General features: G+C 40.2%; 2 protein-coding genes across 2 annotated transcripts in view; one reads left to right on the top strand and one right to left on the bottom strand.

Annotated features, from left to right (window-relative positions):
- The window catches only part of ryr3 (ryanodine receptor 3), a 266,715-nt gene extending 252,785 nt beyond the window's left edge, over window positions 1-13,930 (top strand). The window contains 6 exon segments of the mRNA XM_052015084.1: window positions 4,113-4,247; window positions 5,870-6,026; window positions 6,983-7,047; window positions 7,597-7,697; window positions 11,511-11,562; window positions 13,815-13,930. Coding sequence (XP_051871044.1) covers window positions 4,113-4,247; window positions 5,870-6,026; window positions 6,983-7,047; window positions 7,597-7,697; window positions 11,511-11,562; window positions 13,815-13,910 — 606 coding nt within the window. The 3' untranslated portion in view covers window positions 13,911-13,930.
- A 716-nt stretch (window positions 13,931-14,646) lies between these two features.
- Window positions 14,647-21,485, bottom strand: part of aven (apoptosis, caspase activation inhibitor) — a 66,872-nt gene continuing 60,033 nt past the window's right edge. The window contains exons 4-6 of the mRNA XM_052021165.1: window positions 20,695-20,790; window positions 15,994-16,318; window positions 14,647-15,329 (exon numbers count right to left, since the gene is read on the bottom strand). Coding sequence (XP_051877125.1) covers window positions 15,217-15,329; window positions 15,994-16,318; window positions 20,695-20,790 — 534 coding nt within the window. The 3' untranslated portion in view covers window positions 14,647-15,216. The remainder of the gene's footprint in view (window positions 15,330-15,993; window positions 16,319-20,694; window positions 20,791-21,485) is intronic.

Raw genomic sequence — 21,485 nt, 5'->3', positions numbered from 1 at the left:
GTATTTCTCTTTCCAGTGTTTATCATTTTTGATCACAGCATCCACTTCCACCACTCTTTCAATGTAGAGGATGGACAACAAATGTTGGCGTTGCCATTGATGTCCATATCCTGTGAACAATCAATTAAAAATGCTGAATTTAAACCCAATCCACTTGTCTTGTCATCCCTACCCTCTCCCCAATATACTGCACCCACTTAAGAAGAATATTGAATTTATACTGTTCCTTTTCATTTTCCCTGACAACTGTGGATATATTTTGTCCATTATTATTTTCTTCCTAATTCACGTTATGTCTGCTTTCCTGAGGTGTGCTGTTGTATGTATCTTTGAGCTTCTCAATAAGTCCAAAAAACCCTGAAATTATGCTCTGCCCTGTATATCCAACCCCTGTCATTAATATGTATCATAAAGTGCTCAATATCCAGCCTGGAAGACAGTAGTGTTTATTTAAAAACAGAAATGCTGGAATCGCTCAGCAGATCGGGCAACATCTGTGGAAAGAGAAACAGAGTCAACTTTTCAGGTTGAATATCCTTCATCAGAACGTTAACTGTTTCCACAGATGCTGCCTGATTTGCTGAGTTTTTCATAGAATCATAGAAGTGTACAGCACAGAAACAAGTCCTTTCCGCCCACCTCATCCATGCTAACCATGGTGCCTATCCACTCTAATCCCATTTGCCTGTATCCCTCCTTGCCTTTCCTATTCAAGTACCTGTCCATATGCCTTTTCAACACTGTAATTGTATCTACCTCCACCACCTCCTCTGGCAGCTCGTTCCAGATAACCACCACCCTCTGCGTGGAAAACTTATCCCTCAGGTCTCCTTTAAATTTCTCCACTCTCACCTTAAACCTGTGCCCTCTAGTTCTAGACTCCCTTTGCACTGGGAAAAACATTCTCATTATCTCGCCTATTTATTCCAGTGAGAATAAATCTAGTCTATCCAATCCCTCTTTATAACTAAAGCCCTCCATTCCAGGCAACATCCTGGTGAATCTCTTCTGCACTTTTTCTGTTGCTACCACACCCTTCCCGTAGTGTGGTGACCAGAACTATATTCAATTCTCCAATTGAGATCTAACTAACGTTTGGTACAGCTGCAACATGTCACCCCAATTCAGTGCCTCGGCCTGTGAAGGAAAGCATACCAAGTGCCTTTTTCACTACCCTCTCCACCTGTGTTGCACTTTCAGGGAGCTATGGACTTGCACCCTATGGTGTCTCTGTACATCAATGCTTCTCAGGTCCCTGACATTTACTCTATATGTCACACTAGAATTTGACTTTGCAAAGTGGATTAACTCACACTTTTCCCTGCATTAAATTTCATCTGCTACTGATCTGTCCAACTTTTAAGCTGATCTATATTCTGCTATATCCTATTATTCAACCTTCGTCATTATCTACAACTCCACCAATTTTCATGTTGTCTTACGATTCAGACCACCTACAGTATATTCTCATCCAAATGATTGATAATTCTCATCTAAGTTATTGATATTACAAATAATAAAGCTCCCAGTATTGATCCCTGTGGTAGACCACTTGTGACAGGCTTCCTGTCAGAAAAACACAACACCCATCCGCCTCTGCCTCCTACCACCAAGCCAATTTTAGATACAGTTTATCAACATGGCTCAGATCCCTTGTGCCTTAATCTTCCGGACCAGCCTACCATGCGGGACCTTGTCAGCCTTACTAAAGTCCACATAAACCATGTCTCCTGTATTGCCTTCATCAATTTTCTTAGTTACATCAGAGTTTCTGTTTATATTTCCAATTTTCACCAGCAGTTTTTGAATTTTAAGTCCTCTTTATTTTCTTCCAATCTTAAAAGCTTCTCATCACTATTCATTGGTCATTTAGCCAATTTTGTATACAGACTTCCACCGTGCTTTTAACTCCCAGAGCTTCAATTTTGCTAATGTCTAGTAATAAGGTGTTTCATCAAATGTCTTCTGAAAGTTGAATTGTGCAGTATCAACTGTACCATCATTAACACTGCCCATTACCTTGCTTAATCAACTCAATCAATGTATCAAGCATGATTTGCCTTCAATAAGTTTGTGTTGATTCTGAAGGTTTCTGACAGGCCTGGATGTGTACCTGCCAGATTTATCCTACTTCCCTTCATTGAGAAGTGGTGTATTATTTGCAATTTTCTTGACCTCCAGCAATTTCTAGAGAGAACTGCATCACTGAGGGCATTTAACTTAATATCTTTTTCATGGCATTCCCTATTTTGTTATTACCATATTAGATCATCTTCTTTCAATTCTGACAGTGTGGTGCCCATTTTTCATCTACAAAATGGCAGGTTAAATATACATGTGTTGGAGGAATTCTAACCCCCACATTGGTAAAAGCAGAAAAAGGGATATTCAGATCATGTGTCTGAAAGTAGCACTGGGTCTTATGTAACTCCTGTTTAAGTCAAGCTGTTCTGATCACAGCTTATGCATTCGAGAAAATGTGTCTTTCTACATTCTGACTTGAAGTAAGTTGCTAAGCCTAATACCAGAAGTTATTTTTGATGAATTAAATTTACCCAAGTAGAGGTAAATTTAACAAAATTACTTGTACTCTTCTCGGTTTTAAAAGAACATTACAGCACAGTACAGGCCCTTCGGCCCACAATGTTGTGCCAACATTTTATCCTGCTCTAAGATCTATCTAACCCTTCTCTCACACATAGCCCCCTATTTTTCTATCATTCATGTGTCTACCTAAGAGTCTCTTAAATGTCGTTCTGCTGGCAGTGTGTTCCACACATCCACCACTCTGTGTTTAAAAAAAACTTACCCCTGACATCCCCCTTATACCTTCCTCCAATCACCTGAAAAATTATGCCCCCTTGTGTTAGCCATTGTCGCCCTGGGAAAAAGTCTCTGACTGTCCAATCGATCAATGCCTCTTATCATCTTGTACATCTCTATCAAGTCACCGCTCATCATCCTCCTCTCCAAAGAGAAAAGCCTGAGCTTGCTCAACCTATCCTCATAAGACATGCTCTCCAATCCAGGCAACATCCTGGTAAATCTCCTCTGCACCCTCTCTAAAGCTTCCACATCCTTTCTATAATGAATCAACCAGAACTGAACACAATACTCCAAGTGTGGTCTGACCAGAGTTCTATAGAGCTGCAACATTACCTCGTGGCTCCTGAACTCAATACCCCGACTAATGAAGGCCAACATTCCATACACCTTCTTAACAACCCTATCAACTTGTGTGGCAACCTTGAGGGATCTATGGACATGGACCCCAAGATCCCTCTGTTACTCCACACTGCTAAGAGTCCTGCCATTAACCTTGTATTCTGCCTTCAGATTCGATCTCCCGAAGTGTATCACTTCACACTTATCTGGGTTGAACTCCATCTTCTCAGCCCAGCTCTGCATTCTATCAATATCCTGTTGTAATCTATAGCAACCTTCTACACTATCCACGACACCACCAACCTTTGTATCATCAGCAAACTTACTAGCCCACCCTTCCACATCCTCATCCAAGTCATCTGTAAAAATCACAAAGAACAGCGGTCCCAGAACAGATCCCAGCGGAACACCACCGGTCACCGACCTCCAGGTCGTAAGTCAAAAAGAGCGTTAAGTAGAATACTAACCACTATTTCTTAGTTACACGTCAGTCCACTGCCCTCTCCTATCACAGTCCATCATCTTCAGCCCTTTGTCACTTCCACCTATCACCTCCCAGCTTCTTACATCACTCCCACTCTCCTCCCTCACCTGCCTATCATGTCCCTCATCTGGATCCAACTATCACCCTCCAGCCCTCCCCCCCCCCCCACCTTTTTATATGGCTCTCCCCTCTTTCTTTCCAGTCCTCTTGACCCGAAACGTCGACTGCCCATTTCCCTCCATAGATGCTGCCTGACCCACTGTGTTCTTCCAATGCCTCTGTGTTCTTCCAATGCCTCTGTGAACTGTAATTTAACTTGCCTTTTGTAATGTATACCTTATTCAGGGTCATCAAATAGTACTTCTCCCTTTGGTTCATATAAGTACCTAGAGGGAATTAAATAGATCAGGACCCTTTAATTGGCATTGAGTCACTTTAAACCTTGCTCCATTCCTTTGTGCAGCTTGTGCTGACTGTTGGTCTCCTGGCAGTCGTCGTGTACCTGTACACAGTGGTTGCTTTCAACTTCTTCCGCAAATTCTACAACAAAAGCGAAGATGAAGATGAACCAGATATGAAGTGTGATGATATGATGACGGTATGTGTTTATTTATTAGTACCTTATTTTTGCTATTCACAAATGGAAAGCACTGTCACTATGGCTAAAGTACTCTTCAGCTGGGAGTTCCAGGATTTTGAACCAGTGACTAGAAAGGATTGACTCTTTACAACCATATCAGGCTGTTGTGCAACTTGGAGGAATTCATTGGCAATGGTGATGTTCCCAAGTGCTCAATGCACTTTTCCCTCCTGGTGGTACAGGTTAGGAGGTTGTAACTCACTGTCGGAGGTGTCTTGATGAGTTGCTGCACGGAATTTTGTCAATGGTTTGCATTGCACCCCTCAGGCAAAGATGGTGGAAGGAGAGTGTGTTAATGTGGGAACAAGGTGCTGATCAAACTCTGTTTATCATGTCGTTTCAAGCTTCTTAAATGTTGTTGGACCTGTACTCATCCAGACAGGGGTTTTCCAAGACATTCCTGACATGACATGTAGATGTCAGGAAGGTGTTCGGAAGTGCAGAAGTGAGTCACTCGCTGCAGAATACCAACTACTGACCTGCTCTTAAAGCTATATATTTATGTTGCTGATCCAGTTAAGTTTCTGATTTCCAGGGTATTAGTGAACTGCATTATCATTTGACAGTGGTAATACCTAGAATGTCAAGAGGAAGTGGTGTTGAAGGCACACGTATGCTTGCTTATACCAGCCTGAGTCTGATCTTAACTCAGGTCTTGCTGCTTTTTTATCTTGGGAATTGTAAGTGCAAGTGAACATTATGCTGTTATCATTGGGAGCTCACTTTTAGGTATACTTGTGCTGAAATTGCTGTAGAAATTCATTTCCAGAATAGTGCAAAGCCCAGAAATGTAAAGTGGGTAATAAGTTATTTAAATGAGTGCCACAGACATTACCTCACTCAGTTATGATCCTTAGATGAGCTTAATGTACTTTGTGTTCATAAGGCAGAAGTCACATTATATGTTTGCTTCGAGCAATTACCAGTTCGTTATAATATAATTACTATTTCATTTACAGATCTTCTATGTAACATAGTTTATTATCCAGATGTTATTTCCAGTCATGTTGAATTTTGTTTTAATTGTTTTTGATGCTATTATTGCCACCATCCATGTTCAGTATCATATGTGATTTAGTTATAATTCTCATCTATTGGCATTTGAGTGTAAATGCAGTATCATTGAATAGATTTTTCGATTTCCTTCTCCATCCCCTCCCATGGGGAGTAAGTGGAGTTTTATGATGGGGTATTATTCATCAGCTACTAGCAGCCTTCCATTATCTTCAATCTTTGCGATCATCTGCAAAACCTAGTGTGTGTCACCATGCGTTAATCACATAGCGATACACAAACACATGCTCACTTTTCATAAGATAGATAGGAACACTTGATGATTTCCACATCTCCAACCCAGAAATGGTAAAGCGAATTTGGCATGTGAACCATTGCTGCAGCATCAAATAAATAGTCAACAAAATATTTAATGGACCTTGAAACTGCAACACGGATTCAAAGAATGACTCACTTTATGCCTTTCTGTCTTAATTCAGTGCTTCCCGCCTTTAAAACACAGTTAAGTCTTTGACAATGCAGACAAACTCTGACAAGGTTATGACAATGCTTTCTTTCATTTTCAGTGCTATTTGTTCCATATGTATGTGGGTGTAAGAGCTGGAGGTGGCATTGGAGATGAAATTGAAGATCCTGCTGGTGATCCTTCTGAAATGTACCGAATTATCTTTGACATCACATTCTTCTTCTTTGTCATTGTCATCCTACTAGCCATTATTCAGGGTATGTTTTCTTATCACAAGGAAATTTTGAGATAGAATTTGTTTTCAATAATCCTTTCAAAAACGTATCTTGATGAGCTTTATTCACTCTTCACTTCTGGACATTTTGAGAAACACACAGAGTTTCAACAAATTTCTACCATGTTTCCTTACTTTTAAATGTCCAGCACCTAATAAATAGTACCATTCCCAGACTACACTTGGACTTCTGTGAACGATGCTGGTCTCCTTGTCATTAGAGGAAATAGAGACACTAAGGAGAATGCAAAAATATATGCTAAAATGAAAGCAGAAGTGACAGGTTTAGGGTTGGCTCTTCTCTCTGGAAAGGCCTCTGATAGAGTTGATGTAAAGAGGATTCCAATTGCCTGTGAGAGCAAAAGTAGGGACCACAAATATAAGATGACCATTATTAAACCAAATTTGAAATACACAAGGTGAGTGGCATTGAAGGGTAAAATGATACAAAAAGGGATTGTATTTGTCCTGAAATTATAATGCTTGTTTTGGTCTGGGGACTTTGTGACGTGAGTAATGTGATTTTTTTAAAAAAAGATAAGTTTCTCATAGAATTTACAAAGTTATTGGTCAAGAATATAACTTTAACAACATTATAAAATTGTGTATATAAACTATTTCATGGAACATTTGAAAGGCTGAAAAATTACAAAGAAATTTTGTACAGATTGTGCCAATCAAAATATGTGGAACAAATTAATGCATATCATATTACCTCAATTAATAGTGACAGTTAATCCTGCGCTTTGCTTTGAGCAAAACACTTGGCATCAGACTATGTCTATTAAAGTTAAGTCAAATTTCATCTGATTTTGGCCACAAAATGTTGCCTTTTTTCAGGAACATGCAAATTTGTTTTTGAATGAGTGTCTGGTATTAGTGCAATGTAATCCATAAACTGTTAGTACATTGCTTACACTATCACTTTCTGTGATTTAGGTTTGATTATTGATGCTTTTGGGGAGCTGAGAGACCAACAGGAGCAAGTACGAGAAGACATGGAGGTGTGTTTAGCTTGCAATTGATTCTCCTCTTTAATCTCCTGACATTAGGTGGTGTTTATTTAGTTCTCTTGGAGCAATCCCATCTCCCACTCATTTCCCTGTACCTATTCTTTCTCACATAGCCATGAAAACTCCCCATTTGTCCTACTACCCACCTTTGTTAAGGAGTAAATTAAAGTAAGACTATAACCCGACCAACCAACACACTTTTGGGATATGGACAGAAACCAGAGCACCTGAGGGAAACTGGAAGAATGTACAAACAGCACCAGAGGTCAGGATTAGACCTGGGTCTCTGGAGCCGTGAGGCTGTAGAACCTGCTGTGTTGCTCATAAAGTATGTTGACACCAGTGTCAGGCCAGGAAGTTTCATGTGCAGTGGCAAGTTTGTTTTCTTGTGCTGCATAATTGCAAGAACTATCAATACAAAAACATGCTATAAACTAACAAGTAAAAAAAATGTTACACATTAATAATGTTGCAAAGGGGATAAGACAACCATTGTGAATAATGACTGGAATCAATGATTGTTCTTTCATTCTGTCCTAGACCAAATGCTTTATTTGTGGAATTGGCAATGACTACTTTGACACAACACCGCATGGTTTTGAGATACATACTTTGCAAGAGCACAACCTTGCAAACTACCTGTGAGTATGAAATGCTGTATATGTACGGTGTTTAAAATTTATGTAAAGATAACTAAGTCACATGAAGGAAGGAGAGTGGACCTGTCTTCCTATGAGGAATGGGAACCTGTCAGAAGGAAGCCAATAATTCAAAAGTTTAAAGTATAAACTATTGAAAGAACCAAAGAAATAACCATAGAACCATACAGCACAAAACAGGCCCTTCGGCCCACCGTGTCGTGCCGTCCATCAGACCACCCTCACACTACCTAACCCCTTCCTCCCGCATATCCCTCTATCTCACGTTCCTCCATATGCCTATCCAACAAGCTCTTGAACCTGTTCAATGTATCTGCCTCCACCACCACCCCAGGCAGTGCATTCCATGCACCAACCACTCTTTGGGTGGAAAAACCTCCCTCTGACATCTCCCCTGAACCTCCCACCCATAACCTTAAAGCCATGCCCTCTCGTCTTGAGCATTGGTGCCCTGGGAAGGAGGCGCTGACTGTCTACTCTATCTATTCCTCTCAATATTTTATATACCTCTATCATGTCTCCTCTCATCCTCCTCCTTTCCAGTGAATAAAGCCCTAGCACCTTAAGCCTCTCCTCATATTCAATACTCTCCAATCCAGGCAGCATCCTGGTAAATCTCCTCTGCACCCTCTCCAACGCCTCCACATCCTTCCTATAATGAGGCGACCAGAACTGAACACAGTACTCTAAGTGTGGCCTAACTAGAGTTTTGTAAAGCTGCATCATAACCTCACGGCTCTTAAACTCAATCCCGCGACTTATGAAAGCCAACATCCCATTGGCCTTCTTAACTGCTCTTTCCACCTGTGAGGCAACTTTCAACGAACTGTGAATATGAACCCCCAGATCTCTCTGCTCCTCCACACTGCCAAGTACCTTGCCGTTTACCCTGTACTCTGCCCTGGAGTTTGTCCTTCCAAAGTGTACCACCTCACACTTCTCCGGATTGAACTCCATCTGCCACTTGTCAGCCCAGCTCTGCATCCTATCAATATCCCTCTGTAAGCTCCGACAGCCCTCCACACTATCCACAACACCGCCTATCTTAGTGTCGCCCGCAAACTTACTAACCCAGCCCTCCACCCCCTCATCTAAGTCATCTATAAATATCACAAAAAGTAGAGGTCCCAGAACCGATCCCTGCGGGACACCACTAGTCACTGCCTTCCAATCCGAGGGCACTCCCTCCACCACAACCCTCTGCTTTCTACATGCAAGCCAATTCCTAATCCACACAGCCAAGCTTCCTTGGATCCCTCGGCCTCTGACCTTCTGAAGAAGCCTACCATGAGGAACCTTATCAAACGCCTTACTAAAATCCATGTAAACCACATCCACCACACTGCCCTCATCAATCTTCCTGGTCACCTCCTCAAAGAACTCTATCTAACTGCTTGGAAAAAAAAATGGCCCAAATTTTGGTGGGTTTTGCTTGCAGTCCCGAATTAAATACTCTAGTATTTTTCTTGGTTCCTCACCTCCACTGGGCTCCAAAAACAGAATAAGAGGCTGATGAGATTTTTGTGCAATCTATAGCTGAATCCTGTGCCAGGTTAGACCATTCAAATGGTGGATGTTTGGCTGTGAGGAATAAGAATAAGTTTTTTTTTAATTTTATGGGTCTACAGTAATAATACTTCTTTCTAGTGATTATTAAAATGGATTAAAACTAAACAAAAATAATTTCTTAAATGCTCTTGAATGTCAGAAACAAAAGTCTCTCAATGACCTGAGTTTTTCAGAGAATAATCAGTAGAATAAAGACCACATAAATACAAAAGCCCCCAAACCTGTATCCTGGCACTAGGTTATTACTGACATTGTGTAAAGACGGGATGATCAGCCTAAAATGGGGAGATAACTAAACGACATGCTCTGATGAATAATTGTTGTAAAGATATTTAGTCTGACATAAGGTTCCAAGTCACAGCTTTCAGAAGATTTGATCTACATTTTTCTAAGTGAACTGAATTTGACTTCTGAAATTAATGCTATAAATGAGATGTCAAATCAATTTAGGACATTTCACATTTGTGCACTTTTGAGTGCCATTAACATCAAAGCAGAAATGGAGGGGAACTGGCTATTGTAAGGAAAGTAGCTGCCTGGCAAACAGCAGACTTTATACTGTCAACAGAGATGGGTTTCCAAAAAAAAATAGTCAAATGAGAGAGATCAGCATGACAGTTGTGGCCATTTCACTGCTATTGCCAGCAAAGCGGGTCTGAGCACTGTTTACATCCAGTCAATCAGGGCAGAAATGCATCATCATCCCACTGCAGCCCAATATGATAGATTTTCATGTTCACAGCATATTAAAGCACTAAACACGGTAAAATTTATTTTTCAAATTGTTGGCCAAGTTCTAGCAGATACAATACTGTCATTTTAAACATCAGCTTCATATTGCCAGGTTGTGCTTGATCTGACCCATATGATCACCACGGCTATATCAATCTTTTGTGCCTCCATGATTTAAATTGAGTTCTAAGCATCAGGTCCCAAGGGACTGCCCTTTAGGCATTTTGACAGCTCATTGCAGTCAAAGACCATTCAACAAAAATTGAACAGTTAATGAGGTGGGTCTGGAATGTATTGCTAGAGAGAGTAATGGAGACAGGTTCAAAAGGGAGCTGAGTAAACATCTTAAAGAACCTACAAGGCCAATAGAAGGAGAAGTGAATTAGATGCATTGCTCTTAAGTTGGGCTGGTATTGATTCAAAAGGAGGCCAATTGGCCTCTTGAGATGTTACTGTTCTGAGATGCTCATTACAGACATAATTTTCTTCATTTTTAACTCTTTTAACCTGTATTTTGAAGCCATCTAATTCCATGCATCTTTTCCATACAGTTAGCCAAACTCTATCTCATGAACTGGGCAACACCAAATAGCACAGGCCAGTGAGCCTAACATCAGTAGTGAGAAGGTTACTGCAAGGGATTCTGAGAGCCAGAATCTATCTGCATTTGGAAAGATGAGGACTGATTAAGGATAGTCAACATGGCTCTGTGCAGGGGAAATTGTGTCTTATGAATCTGAGTGAATTCTTTTGAAGAGATGACCAAGAGGCTCAACAAGGGCAGGGTTGGTAGATGTTGTCACAGCAAGGCCTTTGACAAGATCTTGGCTGGTCCAGAAGGTCAGAGCACATGGGATCTAGCCAATTGGTAACAAAATTAGCTTGATGGTGGGAAGCAGAGGGTGGTAGTGAAGGGTGTTTTTCAGATTGGAGGCCTGTGACTAGTGGTATGCCATAAGGATCCGTGCTGCAAGCATCCCCTCTTGTTTGTCATCTTTATTAATGATTTGGATGAGAATGTCGCTGACATGGTTAGTGAGGTTGCGGTTGATGCCAAGTTGGGTGGTAATGGGCCAAGGAACGGCAGATGGAATTTAACATGCACAAGTCTAAAATGTTGCATTTTGGGAAGTTAAACCAGGGCAGGACTTAAACAGTAAATAGCACAGTCCTGAAGAGTGTTCTAGAATAGAGAGACCAAGGGGTAGCTACATAATTCCAAGTGGTGAAGAGGGTATTCAGGGCATGGAATACAAGAGCTGGGACATCACATTATAGCTGTGAGACTGCACTGGGAGTATTGTGTGTAGTCCTGATTGCCAAGCTATGGGAAGAATGTCATCAAGCAGGGAAGGGTGCATGGATGAGTTGGACCGAAGGGCCAGGTTCCGTGCTGTATGACTCACTATTCTGCATCGCGCCATGAGCAGAAAGGAACTGCAGGATGCAGTTTACGCAAACTCACTAGAATTAAAAACTTTTTTTCCATTTCAGATTCTTCATGATGTACCTCATTAATAAAGATGAAACTGAACACACTGGTCAAGTAAGGAGGAGGAGGGGAGGGGGAAGGGTGGGAGAGGGGAGCAAGGGCAGATAGGCAAGAGAAATAGATTGAACAAACAGCAGAAATTGTTGAGTAAATTGCCTTTGTTTAGCCACTTTTGTTTTACTTGAAATCTGGGGAAGGGCAAAAGTCTCTGCATTCTTTTTCAATATGATTTCTCCTCTTTAATCCATTGTGTCTTCATGGAATATACATTTTCTCGAAATGTTTTGGTGGAACTTTGGAAAATAATTGAAATAAGGGAGGGAGTAAGGAAGTGAGACTGAAGGCAGTAACTTACACAATAAGAGATATTTTTGGATTAAATTTAGCATCAAGAACTTGCATAGCGAGTCACAAATGCTGTAATCAATTCACAGATATTCCATTGGACCATTCAAAGATACTGGCGTAGTTGTTATGTAACATTACCATTAAAGCTGTGGTAAGGGGTGGAGAAAGCAGCCTATGTATAAACGGAACAGGGAAATGGAAGAAAGGAGAGCACACGTGGCAACTGAAGTCACAGAACCAGAGACACATGGGATTGTTAAATGTGAGAGAAAGTCCATTTAAAAATGACTACACCAGTGAAATACAGTCATACAGCATAGAACCAGTCTTTCAGCTGATCAAGTGCTATTTAAATATGCAGATAAATTAGAGAAATGAGTTAAGATATAATAATGATCAGTCATATTGGAATTTCAACTACATTAGCATTGTAAACGTTATTAATTGGACAGGAAAAGAGCAACTATAATAATATGCAGGACTTCTTTCTAACTCATTATGTAAATAACCCAATTAAGGAGTATTTGATATTGGATCCAGAAATGGGAAATGACCCAAAGAAATAAGAGGGAAACATCAAGGCGACACAATATTTTTTAAGATGCTCATACAGAAGGATACGAGCATGAATAAAACCAGGTTTGTAGATTGGAGAAAGGCTGATATTGAGTGAGCGAGATTAGAATTGTGAAGATAAAATGGGCAACACTGAGGGCAATCAACATTTAAAATAGGGTTCATCAGACTGCGGGAAGAATATATTCTGCTACAGGAAAATATTAAATTCTCACGAGACTTCATGGATGAAGGAACAGCTGAAGATATAGAAAGTATATATCCAGTATATGATAAGAGAGATGAAAGGATTGGGGAAGATGTAACCAAAACAATGCAGAAGAGAATGAGTAATTATGAAATTACATTCTTGAGGAATAAGATAAAATATTTTCCAGAAACAGATGGTTGGGATGAAAATAGGGCTAGAAGGACAATATTGTTAACAATACAAGATGGCAGAAATATTAAACCAGTACTTTGCTTCAGGGTTTAGTCAGTGGACATGACACTGGATAATGAAATGAGTGCATTTAGAATAGCAAAAGTAGATAAATAAGCAAATGAAACTCTGAGGATAAAACCCCTGTTCCTGCTGGATGGGATCCACACATTTTTAAAGAATCTAAGGAAGAGATGGTAAAGACATAATGACCTTTATTTAGTAATTCACTGGAACAAGGGGTAGGGTTCGTGAACTAGAAGGTAGCTAATGCAACTTCTATATTTCAGAAAGGGGGATGGAGCGTATCAGGGCATTTATAAAACAGTCGTTATGCTTCCAACCACCAAGGAGAAAATACCCAGAGCCAACAGTGGATGACAGAGCATGGATTTAGAAAGGAAAATCTTGCAAGATTAACCTTAAATTTTTGAGGAAATGGCAAGAGTAAACAATGCTAATGTAATACAATAATATATTGTTTTCAAAGGGTCTTTGATAAGGTGTGCTGTAATAAATTAATAATGTCGGAAGTGTAGATACAGGGGACAAGTAACAGGATGGATTACTAGTTGGCTTCAAGACAGAAAGCAGAGAGTGGGAGTAAAAGTTAGTTAAAATGGAAGGTGGGCCATGGTGTTCCCAGAGAACATGTTGGGACCACTGCTGATCACAATCAACGTTTGTATTTTAGACTCTGAAATGAAAAACAACATTTCTGAATGTGCATGTCATACAAAGTGGAGGGTGTATACTTAATACTGAGGAGTACAACAAACCAGAGGTGGACATTAATAAATGGAGATGGGAATAAAGGTTTAGATAAGCAAAGACAGTAGGTTCAAGTGGAGTATAAATGGTGACATAGACTGGTTGAGCTGTATATAATGTAAAATTAATTTTAATAGTAAAATATGAAATTGTCCATGCATGTAATATAATTTTGATCAATCAATTTAAGGAGTCTTTTGTATGGAAGATGTATCAAGAGCGCTGTTGGGACTTTTTCCCTGCTGGAGACTGTTTCCGTAAACAATATGAGGATCAGCTTGGATAAATGAAAACACTGCTTGAACTTACCTACTTACTGAGCACATGGAACTTGGCATGAATGTATAATGGAAAATAGAGCAAACGAATATTTACTATTCCAAGTCAAAATAAAAACAAATGTGAAAAGTGTTGAAAATACAACCGTCTTAAACACAGTGACGTTCAACTTTTAAGTATACATACAAAGTGTAATACTTAACAGAATTCGAAGTGCTATAAAGATATTGAAGTTAAACCCTTCTGTGGCTTCTGGCTAACTGATTAAACAGAACCACATCGTCATAAATTGCAAGAAAGCACCAAAAGAAATTGTGCCTTACCTGTAGCCAATGCTAAGCAACAACTTGTATGTTCTGTTTTCTAGTTTATGCTCCTCAAAACAAAAATAGCTGAGTTAGAATTTGTTCAGTTTGTTCACATTGTTGAGTCTTACTGTACGCTGTACGAAGCTGTAGACTGATCTCTGTTCGCCAAGGCAGCAGCTGAGCTGTTAATTTACAAAGTTTTTCTGGATATGGCATTTAATTTCATGAAATTCTATAACCCTTTCTTGTGCATTGGTTGTGTGCTTAGTTGTACATCTTTTCTTCAAATTAAAACTAATCACAATCTGAAAGCTTCAGTTTTAAATAATTCAACCGTGCTAACTGCAATTTAATGCACAGTTTTGAAATAAAGCAATTGAAATTCAGTAAAGTATCCTTTTTTTTAAAGTATGCCTTTGTTTAATCTGAGAATAATGACAGTGCATCATTCTGTAACAGAAAAGACAGAATAAATATTCCTTTGGCCATGAATGTGAAATCGCTTTGTTTGAACCAATCTATGCAAAGATCTTTTATTGAACCTACTGTAATTCCATTAATGTGAATGGCACCAGATCTGATGTACACATAGATAATCAAAGTTCTTAAAATGAATCTCTTTGCTTAATGGCATTTTATTAATGTGTAACTTACTCCTTTACTGAGATAATAACAAAGTAACAAACCAAGGGATCTCATGGATTTTACCTTTTCCATTACTCTTTGAACAGTAGTCTCCTTTTACATAGAATTCTGTTGCTGAATCTAAGCCATTCAATGAACTGAACATATTTTCATTAGCTAAGGGTAAACATTAATCCTGGTACCCAACTGGCAGTATTTGTAAGCAAACATTAAGAAATGCCCAAACTCATCGTCAACATCATGCTGTTGAAGCAATTATCTGACTGAATGCTTTGTGAAGGAAATGCAATGCCACAGTTGTGTTTAGAGTCAAGTACTGTTCATCAGCATTCACATACTTGCAAGACTGTCATGGTAACATTACGATATCATGCTATCTAACCAATCTTCAAGTTCCTCCTCAGGGTCAAGCTTCTTAGCTGTTACAGTTGGTTGTGAATTTGTATTGTCTATCACCTCTGCACCAGACGAGTCTGTTCAAAAGGAAAAATCATAATGTCATGACAATATATAAAAAAAGGAATGTAAACCAGCCTCCACAAAAACAACTCCAAGTTGAAACATGCATCCACCAGAAGAAAATACTATCTCATTTACAATTATTCGCTCATAGATGAGGGTGTGATTACCTGTTTTCTTACTTTTTCCCCCAAATATCAAATTAAATAAAACACCAAGTTCATAAAGTGCAACTTGATTTATCATATGCATTATATTGTAACTTACCATTTTCACATGTATGGAAAATATACTCAATAAAGATCAAATACCATTATTATTCATGTAAGACCATGAGAGCAGAATTAGACCGTTGAATCTATATTCAAACAGAATAAATTAATGCTAGCGGTTAGTGCGACGCTATTACGGCGCCAGCGATCGGGGTTCGATTCCCGTTGCTGTCTGTAAGGAATTTGTACGTTCTCCCATGTCTGTGTGGGTTTGCTCCGGTTTCCTCCCACACTGCAAAGATGTACGGGTGGGTTAATTTGGATTTAAAATGGGCGGCGTGGACTCGTTGGGCCAGAAGGACCTGTTACCACGCTGTAAATAAAATTTAATTTAGAATTAAAAGTTCAAAATCAGTAATCCTACCATTTAAAAATAAAATGTGCTTTTAATGACTGAGCATCTCACCAGTTGAAATATTAACAGTTGCAGGATCATGGAGAACTTCTACATCCTTAGCTCCTTTTAAGGAAATATCATTCTTGTTGACAGGCGTTTCTAATTGAAGTAAAAAATCCAGCTCCTCATCCAGATGGTCCGCTGGTTCTTGCGATGCCGATGCAGGAGCAGTAATCTCAGGTACTTGTGTTGCAGGGCTGAGCATGGGGTTGACTGGAATGGTGCCCACATTTGTTGAGGAAGCTATAGTATGTGCTCTAAATTGACCAAATTTACTTTGGCTGTCATCCATGCTCTTCAGTCTGATCTGTGGTGGCTCTGCAGGAGGATTTACCTAAGTGTGAAGGAAACACAAAATGCAACATTGATATTCACTTTGACCAATTCATTAAGGATGTGAACTATTGAAAATTAAAAATTTTCTGTTTTACATTGCTTTTATTCCTGCCTTATCAGCTACAGAGAAAGTCATTGAGAGATAAGATTAAAATACTAAAAGGAGACAATTAAAACATTGGCAGTATTTAAAGCTGAAGAGCAAGACAGTCTGGAACGGAGGTAAACTAGGTTACTGAGAGAACTGAAGGTGGACACTACTGAGCCTCTGGCCGCATTCTTCTAATGCTCATCGAAATGGTGGAAGTGAACTGGAAAATTGCCAATGTTAAAAAGAAGATAAACCTAACAATTACAGGGCAATTGGTCTGTTATCAATACTGAGGTGACTGACATTAATGTGGAACAAAACTAAAGAAATACAGATTAATAAATGAAGACCAGCATGGATATGTTAAAGAAAAATCATGATTATCAAAGAACTGAATTGGAATATTATTGTCACTTGTACCGAGGTACAGTGAAAAACTTGTCTTGCATACCGTTCATACAGATCAATTCATTACACAGTACATTGAGGTAGTACAGGGTAAAAACAATAACATAATGCAGAGTAAAGTGTCACAACTACAGAGAAAGTGCAGTGCAGGCAGACAATAAGGTGCAAGGTCATAAAGAGGTAGATTGTGAGGTCAAGAGTCCATCTTATCGTACTAGGGAACCATTCAATAGTCTTATAACAGTGAAACAGAAGCTGTCCTTGAGCCTGGTGGTACGTGCTTTCAGGCTTTTATATCTTCTGCCTAATGGAAGAGGGGAGAAGAGAGAATATCCCGGGTGGGTGAGGTCTTTGATTATGCTGGCTAGAAGTATAGACAGAGTCCATGGAGGGGAGGCTGGTTTCCGTGATGTGCTGAGCTGTGTCCACAACTCTCTGCAGTTTCTTGCAGTCATGAGCAGTACAGTTGCCATTCCAAGCCGTGATGCTTTCAATGGTGCATCGATAAAAGTTGATGAGTGTCAAGGGGGACATGCCAAATTTCCTTAGCCTCCCGAGGAAGTAGAGGCGCTGGTGAGCTTTCTTGGCCATGGCTTCTACGTGGTTGGACCAGGTCAGGCTATTGGTGATGTTCACTGCCAGGAATGTGAAGCTCTCAACCCTCTTGACGTCAGCACCAGTGACGTAGACAGGTGCATGTGCACTGCTCCCCTTCCCGAAGTCAATGACCAGCTCTTTTGTTTTGCTGACATTGAGAGAAATGTTGTTGTCGTCATGACACCATGTCACTAGGGTCTCTATCTCCGCCCTGTACTCCAACTCATCGTTATTTGAAATACAGCCCACTATGGTGGCATCATCTATGAACTTGTAGGTGGACAGAATCTGGTCACGCAGTCATGAGTATATAGGGAGTTGATTCAGGGGCTGAGGACGCAGGCTTGTGGGCCACCAGGATTGAGAATAATCGTGCCGGAGGTGTTTCTGCCTATCCTCACTGGTTGCAGTCTGTTGTTCAGGAAGTCAAGGATCCAGCTGCAGAGGGAGGTGTTGAGTCCCAGGTCTTGGAGTTTGGTGATGAGTTTGCTTGGAATTATAGTATTGAAGGTGGAGCTGTAGTCAATAAACAATAGTCTAACGTAGGTGTCTTTACTGTCCAGATGCTCCAGAGATGAGCGTAGGGCCAGGGAGATGGCGTCCACTGTAGACTTGTTTCAACAGTAGGCGAATTGCAGTGGGTCAATGTTTTCTGGGAGGCTGGAGCTAATGCGTGCCATGACCAGCCTCTCGAAGCACTTCGTGATGGTGGATGTCAGAGCCACCAGGCGGTAGTCATTAAGGCACGTTACCTTGTTTTTCTTAGGTACTGGGATGATAGTGGGCTCCTTAAAGCAAGTGGGAACCTCAGACTGAAGCAGGGAGAGGTTAAAAATGTCTGCAAAAAAAACCACCAGCTGACCTGCACAGGATCTAAGGACACGGCCAGGGACACCATCTGGGCCGGATGTTCTTGCGGGTTCATTCTCCAAAAGACTGATCTTATGTCCTCAACAGTGACTGTGGGTTCAGGTGCATTGGAGGCTGTTGGGGTGGTGACATTCCAATCCCCTTCTGTTCAAAGTGTGCATAGAATGTGTTAAGCTCATTGGGAGGGGACGCGCTGTTGTTGGCGATGTTGCTTGACTTCGTTTTGTAGCCCGTTATTGCATGTAAGCCCTGCCACAACTGATGGCTGGTCTGGGACTCGATAATGGACTGATAGTGTCTCTTGGCATCTCTGATAGCTTTACGGAGGTTGTATCTCAATTTCTTGTAAAGTCCAGGATCACTTGAATTGAACATCACAGTCCTAGACTTCAATCGGGAGTGGTTGTCTGGTTCATCCATGGTTTCTGGGTTGGGCACACTCAGATTGTCCTCTTTGAATCCAATCCAGTAAGTTAAAGTAATGGAAGGATGCTGTGGATATTTACTTGCTTGTACTAGTGAGGCAATACTTCAGTTCTATTCTTCACGAAATACAAAAGGGTTAAGAGGAGGACAACTGTTTAAAATCATGGAGAGTTGGATACTTGGGAATGCTGGTAATTGACAGCACAGAGGTGCAGCATTTAACACTGCTACATCACAGAACCAGAGACTGGGATTCAATCCTAACTTTGGGTGCTGTCTGCATGGAGTTTGTATGTTCTCTACGGTAATTATGTGAGTTTCCCCTGGGTGCTTCAAATTCCTCCCATGTGCCAAAGATAATGTTTGGTTGGGTAACTAGCTGCTGTAAGCTGTCCACAATGTAGATAGGATTAGTGTAGATGAGTGTTTGGTGGCTGGCATGGATGCAGTGAGCTTAACATCCATGCTGTAAGAATCAGAAGTGGTCTGGCAGTGGAAGGAAGACTACATTGCCCGAAAGGTTGGTGAAAGCATGTTCAAGAGCAACTTCCAAAAGGAATAAAGACTTTAAGAGGGAAACTTGGGAAGACAATGGATAATGAGCAGAGAACTGGACTTAATACTTCCTTTATGTTGTATCATTTTATGCTTTGTCATCAATCATTTGAATTACAGGCCACAAAAATCAGAAATAAAGTAATATTCATCTTCACTCAACCTGATTCAATGAAAATTTATAATTCAAAATTAATTTGTAAAAAGAAACAGCATTAATGTTTCAGATTGATTATGTTTTATCAGAATTGGTAAAAGTTAGCTATGAACAGTGAAGGGACAGAGTGCAACAAGGGAAGGTTTGCGATAGGACAGTGACAAAAAAAAGGTTGAAAGAGATTGGGTAGCTGGCTGCTTTGCTGAACACCCCTATACAATATGCAAAGGTGACCTTGCACTTTCAATTCCCAGTCACTTTCATTCTCTAACCCACTCTCACTCCACCTGTGTCTTTGGTCCCTTACCCAGTTCCAACAAAGTTTAACATTATCTTGAGGAACAGCATCTCACCGTCAAGTGAGGTACACTGCACATCAGTACTCAACATCAAATTTAACAATTTCAGATAAATATTGCACCTCATTTCCAGTACTCAGTTATTTTTTTCTCCACTTCTCCTGTTCTGGTTTGTCGGATTTCATTTGTTGTCCCCCATTTCCGCCTCATTGTGACGTATGTTTACCATTCATGTCCAGTCAGCACTGGCACCACCACCACTTGTCTCATTCTGTATCTCTTCATCTCCACTACACAACACTTGTTCCCTTTTGCTCCCTCCTTCCCCTCGTCTCCAACTTAAAACCAGATTCTTTTCTGATTTTTTTCCCAATTCTGATTAAAAGTCATCAATATAACATTAGTTCTGTTTCTCTTTCCACAGATACTGCTGAGTATTTCCAGTAATTTTATTTCCGATTTCATCCATTGGCTGTACTTTGCTTCAGTAATTCGTAAAGCATCATATAGGAATAAAACTAAATTATTCAATCAAACATAATATCCTACTCCTTTTGAAGTCATAGCCCCAAAGACCACAGGAATGCTGGTGCTGACTCTTACATTGCTTGTGGAAAGGAATGGCTGTAAGGATACCACTGCCTTTAATGCATCTCCCAGCAACCGACTTACATGTGTGAAAGCAAAGAGCTAGAAACAGGTTGCATAACAAGCCTACTCTGCTTCAGCGTACATATGCTATTGAAAGGAGCAAAAGGAAAGGTGCCAATGGAACAAATAAAGTTCATAATGTACACTCAAAAATCAACTTAAAGTGCAAGGAAAAAACAATGCTATCATTTATTTTCGATTAGTACACCCACCAAATCAACGAAAGATAAACCACTGGTAGAAATGCTTGAAATCTGTCCGAAGTAAGATGTTCAGCAAACACTTCTGTGTTGTGTGGAGACTTAGTGAATGAATCCTACCTGTACCAACTCAGCTTCCACATTCAGTCGAAGGTAAAGTGGTAGTTCTTGAAGAGACTGGGCCAGAGACTGACAATCTACAAACAGTGGTGATATCTGAAATACAGAACCAACTGATAGCACATAATTAAGCAAACAGGGAGTAAGTACAAATTACAGTATTTGAACAGAAATTCAGCTCTCTGGAAGCAGTTCAATGTTGTTTTCCAGTTGGAACCATTTAATGTTCATGTCATTTAACTTTGAACATAAATTTTTAATTTTTTTTCAGTTGTGTCCTAACCAAATATAAATTGACATTTGTAATCAACTTAAACAACAAAAAGGAAAATATAACTTCCCCCTAAATGAACCGTGTAGGTAAATGTATCACATGTTGCAGCATTGAGTTCTCCAGCACAGGAAGGCTTTGGTTTTATGTTTAGCTGGCTTTCAGTCAGGACATTAGCCAGAGAATCACAGAAAGACAAGGCACAGAATGGGATCATTCAACTCATTGAGTGTATGCTGGTTCCTGGTAGAGAAACCCACTAGTCCCACACCTCTCCTCTGTCCATAAATGGAGAGAGTGGGAGACAGAGAGATACAAAGAAATGCAGGGAGAGAGAATTGTAGAGAAAGGGATAGAGATGCAAAGACAGAGATTGAAAGAGGGACCTTAAGAGGAGTCTTAATCTATCGCCAATGCCCCATATGTACATCTGAAGATTTTGACAGTACAGCACAGAAGGAAATTTTCACTACATTTATACCACATTCTAGCTGCCCTGGGTTCATTTGAAGGGACAATA

The sequence above is a fragment of the Pristis pectinata genome, chromosome 1 (assembly GCF_009764475.1).
Source record: "Pristis pectinata isolate sPriPec2 chromosome 1, sPriPec2.1.pri, whole genome shotgun sequence".
Classification (NCBI taxonomy): Eukaryota; Metazoa; Chordata; class Chondrichthyes; order Rhinopristiformes; family Pristidae; genus Pristis; species Pristis pectinata.
This window is presented reverse-complemented; position numbering and strand designations above follow the sequence as displayed.